The 19980-nt window shown below is 40.7% G+C and overlaps 1 protein-coding gene across 1 annotated transcript; it reads right to left on the bottom strand.

The window, feature by feature from the left end:
• Window positions 1–734: 734 nt before the first annotated feature.
• Window positions 735–13216, bottom strand: LOC115426982 (multidrug and toxin extrusion protein 1-like). The gene is made up of 16 exons (XM_030145334.1): window positions 12432–13216; window positions 11394–11495; window positions 10952–11020; window positions 10682–10830; window positions 10142–10184; window positions 9955–9999; window positions 9765–9862; window positions 8537–8634; window positions 7736–7917; window positions 5982–6090; window positions 5757–5832; window positions 4814–4883; window positions 4089–4221; window positions 1464–1558; window positions 1304–1367; window positions 735–1225 (listed from the first exon to the last, which is right to left on the bottom strand). The coding sequence occupies exons 1-16, from the start codon at window positions 12603–12605 to the stop codon at window positions 1005–1007; spliced, it is 1728 nt and encodes a 575-aa protein (XP_030001194.1). The 5' UTR covers window positions 12606–13216; the 3' UTR covers window positions 735–1004.
• Window positions 13217–19980: the final 6764 nt, after the last annotated feature.

The raw sequence follows: 19980 nt of genomic DNA, 5'->3' as shown, positions 1-19980 counted from the left end.
GCATGAAAGAAAAACCCAGGACACTGGTGTCAATCAAGGGAGAGTTACATGGTCAATAAACACATACGACCAGATTTTCAAAATGTCTTCGTATGTTAGTTTTATGTTGTTTTTTCTGAGAGTCTGCTTTTTTCAGATACACCCTGCATTGTGAAGATCAGATATGCTTCATTTATTGGTTGAAGGAGTCTGGTTCTATTTCCAAACTTCTTAGCGAGGCACCTTACAGAGTCTACAAATTATGTTTTAAAATGGTTGTCATTAAATCCATGGATCTGGTTTGTTCAAATGCACATTTTGTATTTAGATTTATTTCAGGCATGTAAAAGTAAACTTGAAATTGACTTGCATTAGTTTTACTTGCTATTAAATAATAAATAATAGAGGATCGTGCCAAACCTGATAGGCTGATTATTATTGACCCTTTTCAAGTAGGTACAACGAGACCAGTATTTCTGCAGAATTTCCTGAAATAGTCTCTAAAAATCAATTAAAGCCTTATTTTTTAGACTAAGCCCTCAAAAATGTCCGGAAGCAATTTGTGTGTTTATTTTCAAATGTTAACCTGTTTTCAGTCTTGATTAACAAATGGTGTGTCATCAAGCTGAGTGTCACTAAACATTAAGTTCTGTAACACTGAGATAAGATGTTTACTACTTTATTTTATATCAAAGTTGGTACTTATGAGAAGTTTCAGTTATAGCAGCCAACAAGCAGACTGCGATGAGAGAATGGGATGTCACATTCACACATTTATTAAATTAAATTACAGATTTTTGTGTGACTATATAATACAAAGACTGGCATTGCGCTTCAATTAATTGTATAGAGAACCGAGAACTGAAATAAAACCGATGAGAACACAGTATAACTCCAACTATTGACTAAAAATGAAAAATATCTACGTAAGTACAATAACTTAAGGAATTACTAACTGAATGTGTTAAATATATCATATGAAGAAATGAAAGATATTACACTATAAAATAGCATACGACTAACAATCATTTCAGCAGCCTGGTGACAAAATGATTGACAATGATTCCAGCAACAAGGATGAGGATCATGACAATCAATGTCAAGCCACGGCGTAAAACCAGCTGAGTTACAGACAGGACCACTCCCACTGTAGTTGTGGCAGATTTACTCTGGTCTTGAACCTCCTGATATGTGTGGTCCTCAGTGCTCTCACACCTGGATGTAATGATGCTGATCTGAGACTGACCTACAAGTTTCACAAGAGAACATATTAGCATCTAAACTTTTCATACAAAGGATGAGTCATGTGAACACTAATTCTTACCTGTGGTTTCTGTCATGGCCATCTCTTTTCCTTGTGGGACCTGGATCCCTGCTCGAACAAGAGCCTGACAAAGATAGTAAAGACACCGAAAAGCGTGTTTCAACTTCATGGGTATATAACAGTAGTATCTTTAGTTGTTTTAGAGCATAAAAGTACGCACCTCGTCAGCAGCCTTCTTCCAATTCAATTTGCTCAAATATGTAATAAAAAATGTGGCCTGCAGTAACACACAAATAGTAAGTCCTGTCCAGAGCCCTATAATAAAGATGGGAAAAGAGTTCAACAGCTTTTTCAGAGCAAGTGAGCTAACATGACATTAATATGGTGGATTGTGCTGTTTTGTATAAAACTGGGACAATCTCTCCACCCAGCTACATGTTCCATATATACAAGGGAATTTATGATCTTGACTGAGCAGTCTGTCATAGAAAGAAAGAATAAGACGAAAGATTAACATAATAAAAGGGACCTAATTAGAAGGTAGACAGGCATTTATCCACTCTCTGGTGCAGATGAGAGCTGGTGGTTTGCTCCTGTGCTTTACACAGTAAAAGGCACACAAAGATGATTTTTAAATAGATGAGTATATTGAGTTGGCCAAAGGTCACTGCTCTGAAAGGTGTTGCAGGCTGTGGTGTCCTGAAAGTAGAAGGGGCTCCCAGGAGGAAGTGCATGATGATAAGTACCTTGTTGCCTAAAATGCACAGAGCCAAGTCTGGCAAGTGCTAGGGGCAGTTAGCCAAATGCTTATATGAGGTCAAGGTTGGCAAAAGGGTTATGGTTGCACTGCGATTGGTGACACTGTCTCAATCCAAGCTGCAGGAGGATCAAACCTATATGATGGAACTATTAGCCGGATCTACTAAGATCCTAATTTGCATGTACTAATTTGCATGCACAATCTAACATTTTGCATGTGGGGCTGAACTGTGGTCTGTGGGTGATTTACTAAGAGTGACTGCGTAAATGACAGCAAGTGCAAACGTGTTGGAGACACGCCTATTTAAATGGAGATTTTGCATATTTTTTGTTGGTTTGCAGCATGGCAAGTTTGGAAAGATGAAAGCGCAAAGCTAAATTCAACCCTTAAGAATTAGAGGTGTTGGTAGAAGAAGCAAATAAATACTTCCTTCAACAGCTCCAAAATGACAAGGCTGGATAGGCAAGTTGTTTTAATGAGTGTTTCCTCATTCATTCTAAAAATGTTCACACGAGGGTGAAAAATGCAGTCTCTGTGTCTTGTTTAATCGTTTTGATGTCTCCTTCTTGCGACAATAACCACAGCCATGTGTGCACAATTACACATTCAAACCATTTGCACCTCCCTTTGAGATGTGTTAAATATAGACACAGTTTCTATTAGCAAAATTGCTTTCGGGTTTATTAAATCACTCTGCTTGTGCTAAATTAATATATTTACATTTTCTTCTCCCAGCACACGCACAATTGTGCGTAAACTAAAGAATATTGTATATTCATTGCTGCAAACATTCTAACTGGATGCAGATGTGCTATTTTGCACCTTTGAAAGACGCAACCATTAGTGAGCACTGTTAGTAAATCAGTTTGTACATTTTTTTGCATTACGTTTTTGTACACGCAAACCTTTAATAGAGTACAATCAGCAGTTGTGTCGGGCCAGGGGGCTGAAAACTCCTACAACAAGCTCAGGGGACCCGTGATTGCGCATGGGAGGGGTGCACTACCTATTAGCATTGGATGAACACTGGCCATCAAAAGAAGTAGGAGGAATGCCCCCATCAATAATCTAACACCCTGAACTCATATTTAGAGGGAATCTAAGCAGGGACGTCTGCTTGGTCTCCATCATGATGGGGCACAGGGTTGAAGATTCCACCAGCAACTACCCTCCTCTTGACACCCCAGCCACCCACCACCCTACCTGACTCTATAACGTAGTCTGGACAACTATGAGCACAGCTCTTTGGATGGCCTCAACATTGACCAAAGATTGCTAGCTTCATTTTGCTTTAGTTTCATAAAGGCAGAAGAACTGGGGCTGCTGGAGCATATCAGTATGCAAGGCTTGAGTATGACCGGACTCATTTCTGCTTTACTTTCAAGATGGATTTTGGGTTACTGAGGAAAGACAGTGTGGTTGTGGCAGTGCACAGATAGGCCTTGGTTCCCTGTGCCATTACCGGCTTGCACAATAGCTATGGATGTGGGCATCTCCATGCACTCCATCTCTTAACATGGCCCACCAGTGGCTGCAGAGCTTTTTTTGGTCTACTCCTTACAATTCTTGGGAGTCAAGCTGACATCAGACTTTCCCCACGTGTCTTGGTTCACAGACAACTCACCACTGAAATACAGTGTACAGGAGTCCGTAGAGGTCCTCAGGGGATACATTTTCCTCAGGGCTTTGGGCTTTGCCCCTAAAATAAAAACTCTCTCAATAAATAAAGAGCCAACTACACATGTAAGGTGTCCTTGCAACTTTCACTTCTGTGGTCATTGGTTTGAGATAGTGCCATAGCATACAGCAACAGCAAATAGTTTCCAGTGTATAAATTATACATGTTGTATATGGTTGGTTTGTTGTATGGGTTTGGGTTCATGAGACAGTTTCATTGACAGAACACTGATGATGGTTTCAGGATCCTGAAAATATGAAGCTGCTTGGAAAGAGAGTGTCAATACAAAACTGCAGGTGAATAATGTAACCATTGTTCTTCGAGTGAAAATAAAAGTTATGTAGGCCTATTTTTTCCACAAAAGAAAAATGCTTCATGAAAGAAGCTGTGTTTGAGTTTTTTCTTACCTACAATTCCCATATCTGCTGCAAACATCAAGGACGCACCAATGGGAAAGCCAATGAAGTAATGTCCCACCAGATTAATTGAAGCACCAATCGCCTGTTTTCCTGCTCCTCTGAGAACTCCTCCAGTCACACCCTTTGGGGAAAAAAACACAGATTTGGTTAAACCAATGTGTATGTACAGGGTGTCCCAAAAAAATGACATAATTTCAGATGTCCATATCGGAGTGACAACACGGTCAGGAGAAATGATACATAATAGGATTTATTTTGGACATAAAATGTTTTACTCTCCAAATTTCAAACGAAAAATTCTGGGGCATGGTAATTTTATGATGTTCCAAAGTTGTTACAAATGTTCAGTGTATGCGAGAATAAGAGGAGAATCCCTGAGGCTCTGGAGAATGTTACACACAACATGCTGTAGCAAGTGTGGCAGGAACTCCACTACCAACTTCATGTGTGCCACGTCACAAGCGGCGCACACATTGAACATTTGAAATAACTTCGGAACATTATAAAATTACCATCCCCCAGAATTTTTCATTTGAAATTTGTAGAATAAAACATTTTATTTCCAAAATAACTCCTATTAAGTATAATTTCTCCTGACCATGTAATCATTCCGATATGGACTTCTCAGATGATGTCAGTTTTTTGGGATATCCTATATATTAATAATAAGTCTAAAATGATTTAATGATCACATGAATGAAAATGTTTCTCACCGCCATGGCATCACCAAGGTGCATGAAGACAAAAACAACCATGACGTCAGAGAACCTTTCTAGAACATCTCTAGAAAACACATAGATAAAGTTTGTTAGACACATGTCTGACAGTTCCTCCTAAGCCTGTAAAACACAGAGATTGTTTGTGAGGAAACAACTAAACTGATTGCATTCTTAATGGACATGTAAATGCTTTAAGATACTATATTTTGCTTTTGTACTTTAAAGTATTAAAAAAGATTTCAGTGCAATGCAAAGATGTGCACTTATCCACAACTACTCGAGACAGTAGTGAGTCACTGTAGCTTTAAGTGTGCCAGATTCTCAGTGCATTGAAAACTAATGCTAAGGAGTCTCAATTTGATACCTTGAGAACATTAACCATAAAGAAATAACTATCAGAATCAAAGATGGTGATAAAGTGATCAAAAAAAAACACAGGAATTTACATATTTTTTTCCTCTGAACACAACTCAAAAGTAAAAGAATGAAGTTTGACTCTGAAATCACAATGTTTCTTCACTTATAAAAGTATCAAGTTACTATGTCATGACTAAACTGTAACAGTTCTGACCTTAATTGGACATTTGAAATTGCACATTTTATGCACCTAGCAACAACACAAACACTATAGAAAATAAATGCCATTTGTGATTTTACTGTAGCTGTTTTCTGTCTAAAAATAGAACTAAGCTAACAGAACTATAATGTTAACTGGAATGAACTCTATCGGTTCATGGTTTTAGAGGTGTAAATGGGCCACTGGCTAACATATGTCATGTCAATCAAACGATTGTGATAATCCTGACAAAGCAAGTGTTAAGTGCAACATTCTGTCAGGAGTCAACTGTTGACCCAACATGAGTACACATTACAGAATGTATTTGAATCATAAGTGAAGTGAATTTTTTTTTTTGTATTTTTTTTTTAGTATACTCACTGGTCTGAGGTGAAAATGTATCCAATGATATCTTTAGCAACAGTGAGAGAAGTTCCCACTATGCATGCAATCATAACTGTAATTAGACAAAGAAAAAGAAGTTGTTTATAAGACTATAGATAAAAATATGTAGAAACTAAAAAAAGGAATTACTGAGAGTAGTAATGTTTCAAAAACAACCCTGCTTATTATTTATGTCAGGTAATCTTATGCTCTATCACTTACATTCAGAAACAGAGGAAACTTTGAATGATAGCTTGGCCTGCTCTATGTTTCCAGCACCAAGAGCATTTCCAACCCGTATGGTAGCAGCAGTACCTATGGCCATAGGAATCTGGGGATGAGATTGAGAAGTTTCTGAATGTATGTTAATAGGACTTTAAGAAAGTATCACCAAATAGATGATAGACAAAAAGTTTGGAAACTGTGAAGGAGCATGTGTTGTGCTACTGCAGTATTTTAAGAAGGTCTCAAATCCATTAATTACCTCCGCCAAGGAGGTTATGTTTTTGCCAGGGTTTGTTTGTTTGTCTGTCCGTTAGTGTGCAACATAACTCAAAAAGTTATGGACAGATTTTGATGAAATTTTCAGGGTTTGTTGGAAATGGGATAAGGAAGAAATGATTAAATTTTGGTGGTGATCGGGGGTGGGGGGGCTCACGGGGGGGGGGTGGTGCAGACCACAAAATTTCATCCAAATCTGTCCATAACTTTTTGAGTTATGTTGCACACTAACGGACAGACAAACAAACAAACAAACAAACCCTGGCAAAAACATAACCTCCTTGGCGGAGGTAATGATCAACCATCAAGTTTATGTTCCCCTCAAATTCTAACTAGTGTCTAAGGCAAACCTCTGAGTCAGATCAGTAATGAACAGAGGTGTCAAGTAATGAAGTACAAATACGCAAGAGAACTTGAGGGAAATGTCCCAATCAAGCACCACCAAGGAGACTGGTAGCAGCCAGGAAGACCATTTTCAATGTGCATATGCAGCTGAAACAGGTAGCTTAGTGCATCCCAAATTTTTCAACATTAATTTTTTAATATAACATTATAGTCATAATGACCTTTAGAAAAATGTTTTTTGGGGAGGTGGGGTAGTGCACTATAGCCCCCTGTGGCACAGCCTAAGCTTTTGCCCTGAAGGCATTTTTTCCCCTTACATTTACTTTTTTATTTTAAGTAGTTTTGAAACCAGTACTTTTACACTTTGACTTGAGTAAAATCTCGAGTTGATATTCCAACTTCTACAGAAGTCTTTTTAAACCCTATTATCTATACTTCTTCCCAAGTAATGAATGTGAATACTTCTGACACCTCTGGTAATGACTCTGACCCCCGTCCGCATCGAGAATTCTTCCCCTCATGGGTACACAGTACTGCCTGATTTAGATCTGAGATATAGCTTCCCATACTTCAGATTGACTAGTTGACTGAGTCTTCATCATTTAGTGATATTTTTGGTTGCTTTGAACTGTGGCTGGAGATGCACAACAGTTGAATGACTGATGTTTTTCCCACTAGATCCAGCTGTGGTGTTTTGACCAGACAGATTAGTTACCACGTTCCTCTCTGTCCATGTCAGCTGTGGTGTCTAGACGCTGACAGTGACATTGATCTTTTGTGATTGTTTTATGCAAAGGGACCATTTCAGGTCAAACGTTAAATTATAACTGTTCAGTGAGTACAAAACCACTGAAGTAGAACTGACCCAAAAGTTTTCCATTCCAAATATTAGGTCTGATCCCTGATTCAAGTACATGTGCACTAGGATTGTTTTTACCCCTAGAATAGAAATGATTTTAACTGTTTGAATGTACCTTTCTTGCATTTGCATTTTTAAATACATGCCTGTTGCCTAATTCTTAGTTAGCAAGGATCTTAAAAACTTAAACACTGAAGCGACCACACTAATACCTGATAATAGCAGTGTAATAAATGACTTAGAGTGTAAAACAGCAAATGAAGGTAGTTACCATGTAAGCTATAACAGTTAGCTGGTATATTATAGCCTGGGCTCCCAATTCAGTCTCACTGATCACACCAGCCAGGAATCCTCCAATCTCAAATACCCACCACTCCAGACAAAGCATGAGCATACTCGGGATGGCCAGTCGGATGAAGGGCCCCCACTCCTGCAGACAGTCCAGTGACCAACCTGTAGGTCAGAGGTCTCTTGGTTAAGCAAGTGTGGAGAAGCATGTAACCTCTCCTCTACATCATTATACTCAGAGGGGAACTAAGGCTGTGAAACATTAGACACAGTTTATCCCAATGAACTCAAAGTTATTTCAACAAAGACAATAATTCTACTGTGTTACTCTATGATATTAGCAGTTGGTCGATGGCAACTATAAAAGAAGAAGACACAAAACATGGTAAATATGGGCACTGGGAGGAGATTTTGGTACTGCTGCCTTATAAAAAAGTTTGATATGGATGGGAGACTATAGTAGCTATAAGACAGGATAGGGCTGGGGGTGCCAACCTTGGCATTGGCAGAGAGAGTGGGAGTTACCTGTCCTTGCCCTGGTTTCAAATCTTCATGACCTTAACAGGAGAAGTTGTTGGCCTCTGTAATTTAGCTGGTTTTCATCCCTGATTGTAACCACAATCCTGGCCCTACTATTAAGCTCTAACCTTAACTAAAAGTTGATTGATGTAAAAGGATGAAATTACTGACAACATGAGTACAGTTCAGCTAATGACATGAAGTCAGCCTCATTACTGAACTGAAGGAAACAATGAGGAAGATATTTCAATCAGATCCAACTGACCTTGCCATGTGGACTTGTGCAGACCCCTCAGGCAGATGTATATGTATAAGACCACAGCCAGTGTATACTGGGAGATAGCATTAGCTGTTGCAGATCCACTGAGATAATAAGGACAATTTTGAGTATGAATACAAATCTTTAAAAACATTTTACTGGCCACACATTTTTGTCAATCAGGATTGTTGACTCTATCTTTATAAGATGAAGAGAAGACATAAGACAACTACAAAATCAGTTTAACCTTTTAAAATCCATTGTCTTCAAAGAACTCTAAGACTAAAAACAGGGTTAGGATTAGAGTTATTACTGTTTTAAGAAAAGTACAAGGATTAGACTTCACTTGAAAAGAAAAATTGTCATGTTAATGTCAATATCATGTGGCTGAAACACAAGCTAATCTACATCAGTTTAACATTTTAGCACCCACTCTTTCCTGGGACTCTTCACTCTCTGCTCCAAACTAGGGTTAGGATTACAGTAAAGTGCAACATTGGTGTTAATAGGTTTCAGTATAAAGGGAACACTAGTGTCTGTATTTAACCCATAAGGACCAACTGTAGCAGTTCCCATATGAATTTTTGTCTATATTTAACTGTCCTTAAGTGGTTTATCATCATTTATTGTAATATTTTCTTCTGTATCTTGTTTATTTCAATAAAAATCAGGTATTTTCCAACATTTAATTTACCAATTATGTAGATGTTCATGAAAGCTCAGAGTAAAGTTGAGGATTATTATATCAAAAATAGAGAAAACTGAAGAAAAAGTGACTTTTTCAGCAAAATGTATTGTTAACTGAATATAAACCAAGTGTCTCCATCCACTGTCATTGATCAAAAGCCACTGGTTTTACTGGTGAATCAATGTCGTAGAAGATGAAGTGTTTCCACGTTCCACTACCGAGTCTCTGAACCTCCAAATGGGTCATATCTGATGAAAAGTTGACAAACTGTATTTTGCACCAATTACATTACATGGATTAGTGGATCAACAGGTATTAAACATTTTATATCAGCAGGTGATTTTGGTCGATGGTGGATGTTTGGGTCTTTATGGGTTAACATGTAACTGAAACACATCAATTTAAACATGGCTCAGCTGTAACCCTAAATCTAACCGTAACCCTGAACACCCACTGAGTCACAAATTAATCCTACTAACTACCAATTAATGCAATTAGTAATCAGTATAATCTGTAACTCATAATCATGAAGGTACAAAGACTTACGCAATGCCTAGGTCCAGGACAAAGAGCAAAACATAGTTGATGATCGCATTAAGGATATTTCCAGTTACTCCAGTTACAACCTGAGGCCATATAATTCCCTGTAATGCACAGCACAAGGTCTCAATATTGATTTTTCTTTTTCTTTTCTACAATTGAATTTCACATTAGTAGTCTTGTATTAGAACTGCACCTGGTTCTGAAGATACCTTGATTGCAGTTGGAACATAAAAGCAGCCTAAATGGGAAAACAAAAATAAATTTAATTGAAATGGACCTGGAGAGTCACAATGAACCATCAAATCTCAATTAACACTGCATCATCTGAGGTGAGTTATTGCTTCTGTGTACTGTAACCGATAAAACCACAGTAAACTCACTGGTAGTGCAGGCATGAAGATCTCCACATACAGCTGAGAAAGGCTACATGACAGAAAAGTAAAGAAGCACTTTGTAAGTATTGAGGGATGAGACATACAACATTATATTTGATTAAAAGTCAGAATTAACCAAAAATACCTCTACCTCTGCATTTCATTATGGCTGTTAAGATAGGAACCAGTGAAAAACAAAAAATCAAAGAGAATGTGATGTGCTAGTGAGATCCATAAGAGCTGCAGTTAATGCTTAAACTGAATGGTAATTCATTATCACAGTCATTTTCAGCCTTTTAATGTTTAACAGAATTATAGCACTTAGATGTCCAAAGCAGCTACTGAATGAGTGGACTATTTTGTTCAGTATGTGTTTTTATTTTTGTTTTTTGTTTTTTCTGAGGAAGACCCATTTAGCTATATAAAATTATGTGCTAAATTATATCTTTGGAACAAACAATGTGCAGGTTGACCTCTGCAAAATTAATTCAAAAAATATTTTCCTTATATTTTCTCTTCATGTTGCTTCTTTTAACCATGACTGACCTGGCGACCTCTGGGCTCTGTCTGAAAGCAAGTAGGAGGGCTTCAGTGTTGATAAGGACTGCCCAGCAGGGGAAACATGCCAGCAGCAGAATCAGAATCCCTCTCTGCAGAATTACACCTACACGCTTCAAGTTACCGCTTCCATATGTCTACATGGGACAGTATATGGATAGTCAATGTCCTTGTTTCTTTCACAAATACTCAGTGATCAACTGTGAATTTAGACTCCCTCTGATTAAACAAATAAATAGAAGAGTTTGTTGAAATCACCTGTGATATTAGGGTGTCACAAGTGAACGTCAAACCAGTGCCAATGCAAATACCAGTCACGTTGACTGCCTGTTATTAAAACACAAATATAACAAGATATAACCTAGCAGTATAATTTTAACCAGTTACTGCAGACAATACATTTTCAAGGCTGAGTACATTGTTACTAGATTGATTAAAGCTAAAGAGGGTAGAAATATCAATGAGGCAAAGCTGTTTCATACCACTGTTGAAAAATGAAGCCTATATACGACAGCTAGGGAAGCGGCATTGGTGCTTTTATGGTGAAGCAAACTTTTCTGAGAGATCACTGATTCACTGTAAATGTCAATCACTTGTTTTCATGTCTTTCTCTTCTGAAAACATAAAATGTGTGTCACAACAGACATGCTGAGGTGAACTGTTAGTAAAACCAGAGGTTAAGTTGCACAAGTCTTCTCACCGCAGTTGCTAGTGATACGGCTGCAAGTTCAGTTTTCCCAAGGTGACCACAAAACACTGTGCTGATGATACTGATCATGAAGATCATCAACTGGGAGATGACCTGGAGAACAAATAAATGAATAAAGAGAAGGGGCTTTTATAGCTTGTTTGGTCAGTTTATTTTAATCACAGAAATCTGTTCTTCAGCAGTGCATAAATCCTCAATTTGGGCAAATGATAAATGTGCAACTTTATTCAGTAGCACCTTTAAGTGTATGTGTAAAATAAAATAAAACAAAATTTAATTTAATTTAATTTAATTAATTAAATTAAAACTACTATGCCTAAACGAGAAGGTCAGCAATCTACCCTTTTCTAATTTCTTAATACTTTTCTACTCCAAACAAAGTCAAATTTGTAAATTTTCTTTTCATCTTTTTAGTTTTGTTTGGTGGTGCATCTGGTAGTTGACATTACTGTTTCTAGAGTAAAAATATTTACGAAAGAGAAACAAAATTTGTGAAAAGATTTTCAAATTCTTCCATAATTTTAAGTTGCACTTTTAACCAACATTTTAAATAAGTCCACAGAAAAAAAAAATCAATCCATATAATACTAAACAGACTTTAATTATGAAAGAGTAAGAAAACAGATATTTTCTGCTTATTAGAAACTCACTGATTTCAGGAATGTTGAAAGATTGATTTTGTTGTTTTGTTTTTTAAAAAAAAAAAATATTTACAAGTAAATATTCAACGATATTATGATTACCAGAAACAGGTAAATGTCACCAAAATCCCGCACAAATCACTATATTAGTCATCTACTACAGTGCTGTGGTACAAACTAATTTGATGAAACAATCAAATAAACGCAAAAACTGGACAAAAGAATTGATCACACATCTGAGCATCCTATATATAAAAAAGATAATCTGGTTCCGTCTTTAATTATATATCAGACAGAACTTGATTATCTCTTTTTTTTAGAAGAGGAAAATGAGTTACCATGTATTTGGCTCAGAAAGTCACTATGCAGTATCTAAATCCAGTCTTACCACTGGTCCTGCCAGTCTGAAGAGTTGCAGCAGCTCATTCCGGTAGACAATAGGGATAAGATTCCTTATCTTTAGACATGATCCGTAGCCTTCAGCTTCATCCTGAGCAGGAGAAGCCACTTCAACAGATTTCTCCTCTTTGTTCTGCACTGTTACTTTTGTGTTAACATCCATACTTAGGTCTGACACTGGACAGTCTGCTCTCTGAAAGCCTTATTTAGATGTGGTTCTCTTTTAGCAGAATAAGAAAAAGGCTGGTTAATATACTTTATCTGTTAATAGTTAACTGAAGACAGCTTTCATCTTGGAAAAAAATGGAGGCCAAGGTGAAATGTTGGAGGGATAGAAATAAATATTCATGACAAGTTAAATATAATGACATACATGACAGCCAATATTGAACATTTATGTTATTAAATACACTATGGCTCATAAAGTTGGAATAATTTTGTTTTCAGACACATTCCTTTTTCGTTCCTTTGTATACATATCCGCAATCAGCTTTGACCAGGCAAACTGATTACATGCAATTACACAAATCACAATGTTACAATTTCATGAGAAGAGGTAAAAATGTTTATTCCAACTTTATGGGGAGCAGTGTTTTTCATAATTTTCACTTGAGGTTTGCTAATTGTAGGTTATCAATTATAAAGCAATAAATGATTCCCACTACAGTGTTTTTCTTTCTACATCCTAATTCTCCCATAGTAGTTTCTTCTTATATTCTTTAGGTGATGATTTTTCACATTAATTTTTTCAAATAAAAAAATACAAAACCAAGTTGATTGAGATTTAAGTTTAGCCTTTTTTCTTTCTTTTTTTTTTTTTTTTAACCATTTGACCAGATAAGACTAATAGGATTCTTTATCCTGATATGTTTCCACAAGACTACTAATCACTAACCAATCATTGGTACCACAATGTCATCATCAGTTAGGCATGACAGAAAGTCATTCATGCCTGTCAACTTAGAAGAGCTCCACTAGTGAGCAAGAATTGTCATTAGGGTCACTGTTTTCTCCATTTTATGCTTTTTCAGTACACTGTCTGTGACATCAGCTGACGCAAATTTATGGCCTTGGTCGTGTGCTTTGACATGTGATTATGTTTGTTTAAAGACAAGCACACATAAATCTAGAGACTGAACTGAAATTTTGGAAAAGTCAAACATGAGTTTGAGCATTTCCATTTCTACAGTACTTTGCAAAAGTCTAATTCCACCTTTAGTTTTGTTGTTTTTGCAGGGTTAATACAAGCATACATATTTATTTCTCATTCTATTTTCTAAACATACAAGAAAATACAGGAAATATTTGCCAAGCCTTAAAAGAGACACAAAAATTGAATTAAATGGGTCGTAAAGGTTAAAGTCACTATTCACTGTGACCCCTGACCCCATGACAAGAAGCAGCACAATTAGAAACATATCACACGTTGACTGAAACCTGGTATAAAACATCAAAAATTAATGCAATAAATTACATATTATCTTGAAGTAGTAGGAGAAGTAGTAGAAAGGGAGGTTCCAATAATACTACCACTTTGGTTTATAGAAGCTGCACTGAAACTTTTGTTTTTAGTTTTGCACATTCTTCCCATATATCCAGATTGTAATACAGAGAGTGAGAAATGCACGTGTGGTCATTAGAACTTTACTAAACCAAAAGACCTAATGTTGACCCAGGACTTTTGCAGAGTACTGTATGAAATTACATCAGTTGTAGACTTAAAAGTTTTTATAAGTTTTTATATGATACCTGTTTACCATTGATAGTGTAAGGTAAAAACACAGCATCCACCAAATAGATTTGTAACTAAGGGGTGTACATTAGCAGGACTGGGGTTATAACAAAGGAAGTATCAGGCCAACATGCATGTGTAGACTTCATATAAGAGGCAACATCTTCTAATTCTTGTGTTAAGCATGTGGTTGAAATGCAATCTAAACTACATCACTTTAAATATGGCTGAAATAGAACCGTGAACCTAACCCACAGTAATCTGGTGTCATGCCTGCAGCCAGACGTTAGTCTGGTTTTGTCTGTCTTTTATGTTTTGTTTGTCACTTCCTGTTTTATTTTGTTAAGTTTCCCCTCATGTGTCTTGTCTGTCGTCTTTACTTCCTGTTCCCTGATCGTTCTTACCTTTCACCTGATTACCTGTCTCCGCCCTGATTTGCTCCACCTGTGTCTAGTTGTCTTCCCTCCCTTTTGTGTATTTAAACCCTGTCTCTTCCCTCTGTCAGTTGCCAGTTTGTTACTCTTGTAGTACTTACCAGCGTTCTGATCTTGTCTGTCTGTTTTGGATTCCTGTTTTTGCTTACCCGGTTTTTGCCTACTGCCTGCTCCCTGTCGGTTTTTCTGCCTCATCTGATTCCTGGTTCTGATCGCCTTGCCTGACTTTTGGTACGTGAGTTTTTGCCTTTCCCTTATGTCCTGTCGCCTGATTAATAGCTTACCTGTGTATGACCTGTTTCCGTCCCTGACCCCCCTTTGCTTTTCCCCAGTCGGGAAAAAGACCCCGCTAACCACACGGGGAGACAGGTTGCCGTTCTCGGTCCGGAGGACTGATTCGAAGAGGAAATTGCCACCCATGATCCTCAAGATTTTGTCAATTATATTTTTCTTACACCTGTGTGTGACTAATAAATCTTTTGAACTTTACATTTTGACTCTGAGTTCTGCATTTGGATTCTGTGCCTGTACTAGCGCCATAACAGTACAAACTGGCCACATTATGAATCCAGCAGAACTCAATCAGGTCAAGGAGGCTATCCAGTCCCAGGGGCACAGGTTGGGAGGACATGAAAAGACGCTACACTCCCTGGTGGATAGGATGACTCTGTTAGCCACGCAGGTCTCCCAGCTCACCCGTACCCAGGCTGCGGCTGCGGCCGTGTCAGGCGAGAACCAGGCTACCAGTCCTCCTGTTTGGGACTCGGCCGAACCTCACATTCCGGCACCGCCCAAGTACTCAGGTAATCCAGATACCTGTCGGGATTTTTTCACCCAGCTCCATCTTATTTTTGATTCTCAACCCATTCGTTTTTCTAAAGATTCTGTTAAGATCGCCTATGTGGCCAGTCTGTTAGAGGGTCCCCCTCTGAGTTATTTCAACGCGCTCTTTGAGCAGAATTCCCCAGCAGTTCAGTCATTTTCCTCCCTAGTGACTGAACTCAAAAGGGTCTACGACCACCCGGTTCGGGGACAATTTGCTGGTCATCAGCTTATGAGGCTGAGACAGGGAGATTAGTCTATCAGGCAGTATGTGAGTGTTTTTCGCTCCCTAGCGGTTGAATCAGGGTGGAACAACCAGGCCCTGATCACTGCCTTTTTGACCGGGCTAAGCCGCTCCGTGGGCCGTGAGATGGCGCTCCGTCAACAGCTCCACTCCCTGGATGACGTCATCGCCGAGGCCATCCGGGTCGCTGATCAGGAGTCAGTTTGGTAGACAGATGAGTCTGTGGTTCACTCTTCGTCTGGCAAGGGGCCCGTTCGGGAGGTGGTTCGACTCCCGGTTACTGAGACAGACGGTGGGAAGGAGGAACCCATGCAACTGGGCCGGACCCACATCTCAGCTGAAGAACGCCGACGTCGCCTGACCGAGGGTCTCTGTCTGTACTGTGGACAAGGGGGACATAGGGTATGTAATTGCCCACTTAAGCCTGATGGCAAGACAAGTGAGGGGTCGCTGTTGAGCAGAACTGTTTGTTTATCCACTGTTTCTCGTCCGTTTCCTGTGGTTCTCCTCTGCTCTGATTCTTTGTCTCTCCAGCACCCCGTACTGATCGATTCCGGGTCCGACGCTAATTTAATGGACCAGAGCCTGGTACAGAAGTTGGGACTCGGGTCGATTCCGATCCAGCGTCCGTTAGAGGCCCGGGCCCTGGATGGCCACGTGATTTGCCGGATAACCCATTGTACCGAGCCAGTCTCCGTTCAGTTCACTGATGGACACACTGAGAGCATTAACTTTCACATTTATGAGTCGGAGTCCCAGCCACCAATTCTGGGTTATCCGTGGTTACAGATTCATGAGCCATTTATTGATTGGGGCACTGGGGAGGTTCAGTCTTGGGGTAAAGACTGTGAGACTCGTTGTAAATATATTAAATTACCTGTATACTCACCCAAGACTCCACAGATCTCCGTGGCCCCGGTTAGTGTTCCGGTAGGGGAGGATAAGGACTTTCCAGCACTGGAGAAGGTTCCCCCGTGTTACCATGATTTAAAGGAGGTGTTTAGTAAGTCTAAGGCTACGGCCTTACCTCCTCACCGTTCGTATGACTGCGCCATAGAACTACGTCCTGGTACGTCTCCACCTAAGGGGAGATTATATTCTCTATCTGGGCCAGAAAATTTAGCTATGAAAAAGTACATTGACGAGTCTCTGGCAGCCGGGTTAATCAGACCCTCTTCATCTCCTGCAGGGGCGGGTTTCTTTTTTGTAGACAAAAAGGATAAATCACTAAGGCCATGTATAGATTATCGGGGACTTAATGACATCACTATCCGCAACCGGTACCCGTTACCGCTGATGTCCTCAGCTTTTGAACTTTTGCATGGGGCTAAAGTGTTTACTAAGTTGGATCTTCCTAATGCCTATCACTTGGTTAGAATTAGAGAAGGGGATGAGTGGAAAACAGCTTTTAACACTCCCAGTGGTCACTACGAGTATCTGGTGATGCCTTTCGGTCTGACCAATGCCCCTGCTGTCTTCCAGGCCCTCGTTAACGATGTCCTCAGGGATATGCTAAATATTTTTGTATTTGTCTATCTGAACGACATATTAATTTTCTCCCCAGATGAGAGCACGCATGTTCAGCATGTGCAACAGGTGCTCGAGAGGCTCCTCTCCAACCAACTGTATGTCAAAGCTGAAAAATGCGAGTTCCACCAACCTACGGTCTCATTTTTGGGTTTCATCATTTCTGAGGGGAGTGTCCAGATGGACCCTGAAAAGGTTAGTGCAGTGAGAGAATGGCCAACACCATCTTCTCGGAGAGACGTTCAGAGATTCCTGGGTTTTGCTAACTTTTATAGAAAGTTTATCCGGGGGTTCAGCAGTGTGGCTACCCCCCTGCATTCTCTCACCTCTTCTAAGTCTGTATTCAGGTGGAGCCCTGAGGCTGACAGGGCGTTTAACCGCCTTAAGGTGGCGTTCTCCTCTGCTCCCATTCTGTCCGTTCCAGACCCTGCTCTACAGTTTGTGGTGGAAGTCGATGCTTCTGATTTGGGAGTGGGGGCTGTCATCTCCCAGCGCTCGCCAGCCGACAATAGGCTCCATCCCTGCGCCTATTTGTCAAGGAGACTGTCGCAAGCTGAGATGAACTATGACATAGGCAATCGTGAACTGTTGGCCATTAAGGTGGCATTGGAGGAATGGCGACACTGGCTGGAGGGGACAGAAGTTCCGTTTCTGATCTGGACAGATCATAAAAACCTGGAGTACCTACGTTCGGCTAAACGTCTCAACTCCCGTCAGGCCAGGTGGGCATTGTTTTTCACACGTTTCAACTTCACCCTATCCTACCGTCCGGGTTCCAAGAATGGTAAGCCTGACGCCCTGTCCAGAGTTTTCTCCCCTGAAAAGCCTGTCTCTGAGCCTGAAACTATTTTGCCTAGCTCTTGTGTGGTGGGGGCTTTTCAGTGGGGCGTAGAGAGGATGGTCACTGAGGCCCTTAATGGCTGTGATGTTCCGGATGGCGTACCGCCAGACCGTCTGTTTGTTCCTCCTCATCTCCGTTCCCAGGTGATCCATTGGGGCCACACTTCTAAGATGGCGTGCCACCCGGGTGTGAGGAGAACCCTGTTTCTGATCAGGCAACGTTTTTGGTGGCCCGCCATGGAGAGGGACGTGAGTGAATATGTGGCCGCATGTCCTGTCTGTGCTGCTTGTAAGGCTTCTAACAAAGCGCCGATGGGGCAGCTGCATCCGCTACCTGTCCCTAAGAGACCCTGGTCGGACATCGCCCTGGATTTTGTTACTGGTCTTCCCCTGTCTAATGGTAACACGACCGTACTCACAGTGGTGGACCGATTTTCTAAAATGGTGCATTTCATTCCCCTACCTAAACTCCCGTCTGCTAAGGAGACTGCGGAGGCGCTGTTGCAACATGTGTGTCGACTTCATGGTTTCCCAAAAGACATTGTTTCCAATAGGGGACCTCAGTTTATTGCTCGATTTTGGAAGGCTTTTTGTTCTCTCATTGGTGCCTCTGTCAGTCTGTCCTCTGGTTTTCACCCGCAGACCAACGGCCAAACTGAGAGACTTAACCAGGTCCTGGAGGTGGGACTCCGTGTGTTGGCTTCCCAAAACCCCGCCTCCTGGAGCCGTCATCTGTTGTGGGTGGAGTTTGCTCACAACTCTCTACCCAGTGCTTCATCCGGATTGTCTCCTTTTCACGTAGTGTATGGTTATCAGCCTCCTCTGTTTCCTTCATTGGAGAAGGAGGTGGGCGTTCCTTCGGCTTTGGCCCTGATCCATAGATGCAAGAGGACCTGGACTCGGGCCAGGCAGGCTCTGATGAAGGCGTCGGCCCAGTACAAGACCACGGCGGACCGCCATAGGATTTCTGCACCCGTCTACCATCCGGATCAGCGGGTCTGGTTGTCAGCCAGGAACCTTCCTCTGAGGATGGAGAGTCGCAAGCTGGCACCCAGGTGTGTAGGCCCATTCCCTATCTCGAAGGTTATTAATCCTGTCTCTGTACGTTTGAAATTGCCAAGGTCTATGAGGATACATCCCACTTTTCACGTGAGCCAAGTCAAACCTGTTAAGGAGTCGCCTGGTCCCGCCTACCCAACCTCCACCACCACCACGCCTTATTGAGGGTGACCCAGCCTACACGGTTCGGCGACTGATGGCAGCTCGTCGGGGAGGGGCTTCCAGTACCTTGTGGATTGGGAAGGGTATGGGCCTGAAGAACGTTCCTGGGTGCTGGCCTCCTTCATTTTGGACCCTGACCTGATCTGAGAGTTCCATCAACGCCATCCTGATGTCCCTGGTCCGTCTGGTGCCGTCCCTAGGAGGGGGGTACTGTCATGCCTGCAGCCAGACGTTAGTCTGGTTTTGTCTGTCTTTTATGTTTTGTTTGTCACTTCCTGTTTTATTTTGTTAAGTTTCCCCTCATGTGTCTTGTCTGTCGTCTTTACTTCCTGTTCCCTGATCATGCTTACCTTTCACCTGATTACCTGTCTCCGCCCTGATTTGCTCCACCTGTGTCTAGTTGTCTTCCCTCCCTTTTGTGTATTTAAACCCTGTCTCTTCCCTCTGTCAGTTGCCAGTTTGTTACTCTTGTAGTACTTACCAGCGTTCTGATCTTGTCTGTCTGTTTTGGATTCCTGTTTTTGACCCGTTTTTGCTTACCCGGTTTTTGCCTACTGCCTGCTCCCTGTCGGTTTTTCTGCCTCATCTGATTCCTGGTTCTGATCGCCTTGCCTGACTTTTGGTACATGAGTTTTTGCCTTTCCCTTATGTCCTGTCGCCTGATTAATAGCTTACCTGTGTATGACCTGTTTCCGTCCCTGACCTCCCTTTGCTTTTT

Source organism: Sphaeramia orbicularis, chromosome 1 (assembly GCF_902148855.1).
Source record: "Sphaeramia orbicularis chromosome 1, fSphaOr1.1, whole genome shotgun sequence".
In the NCBI taxonomy this organism is placed as follows: domain Eukaryota; kingdom Metazoa; phylum Chordata; class Actinopteri; order Kurtiformes; family Apogonidae; genus Sphaeramia; species Sphaeramia orbicularis.
This window is presented reverse-complemented; position numbering and strand designations above follow the sequence as displayed.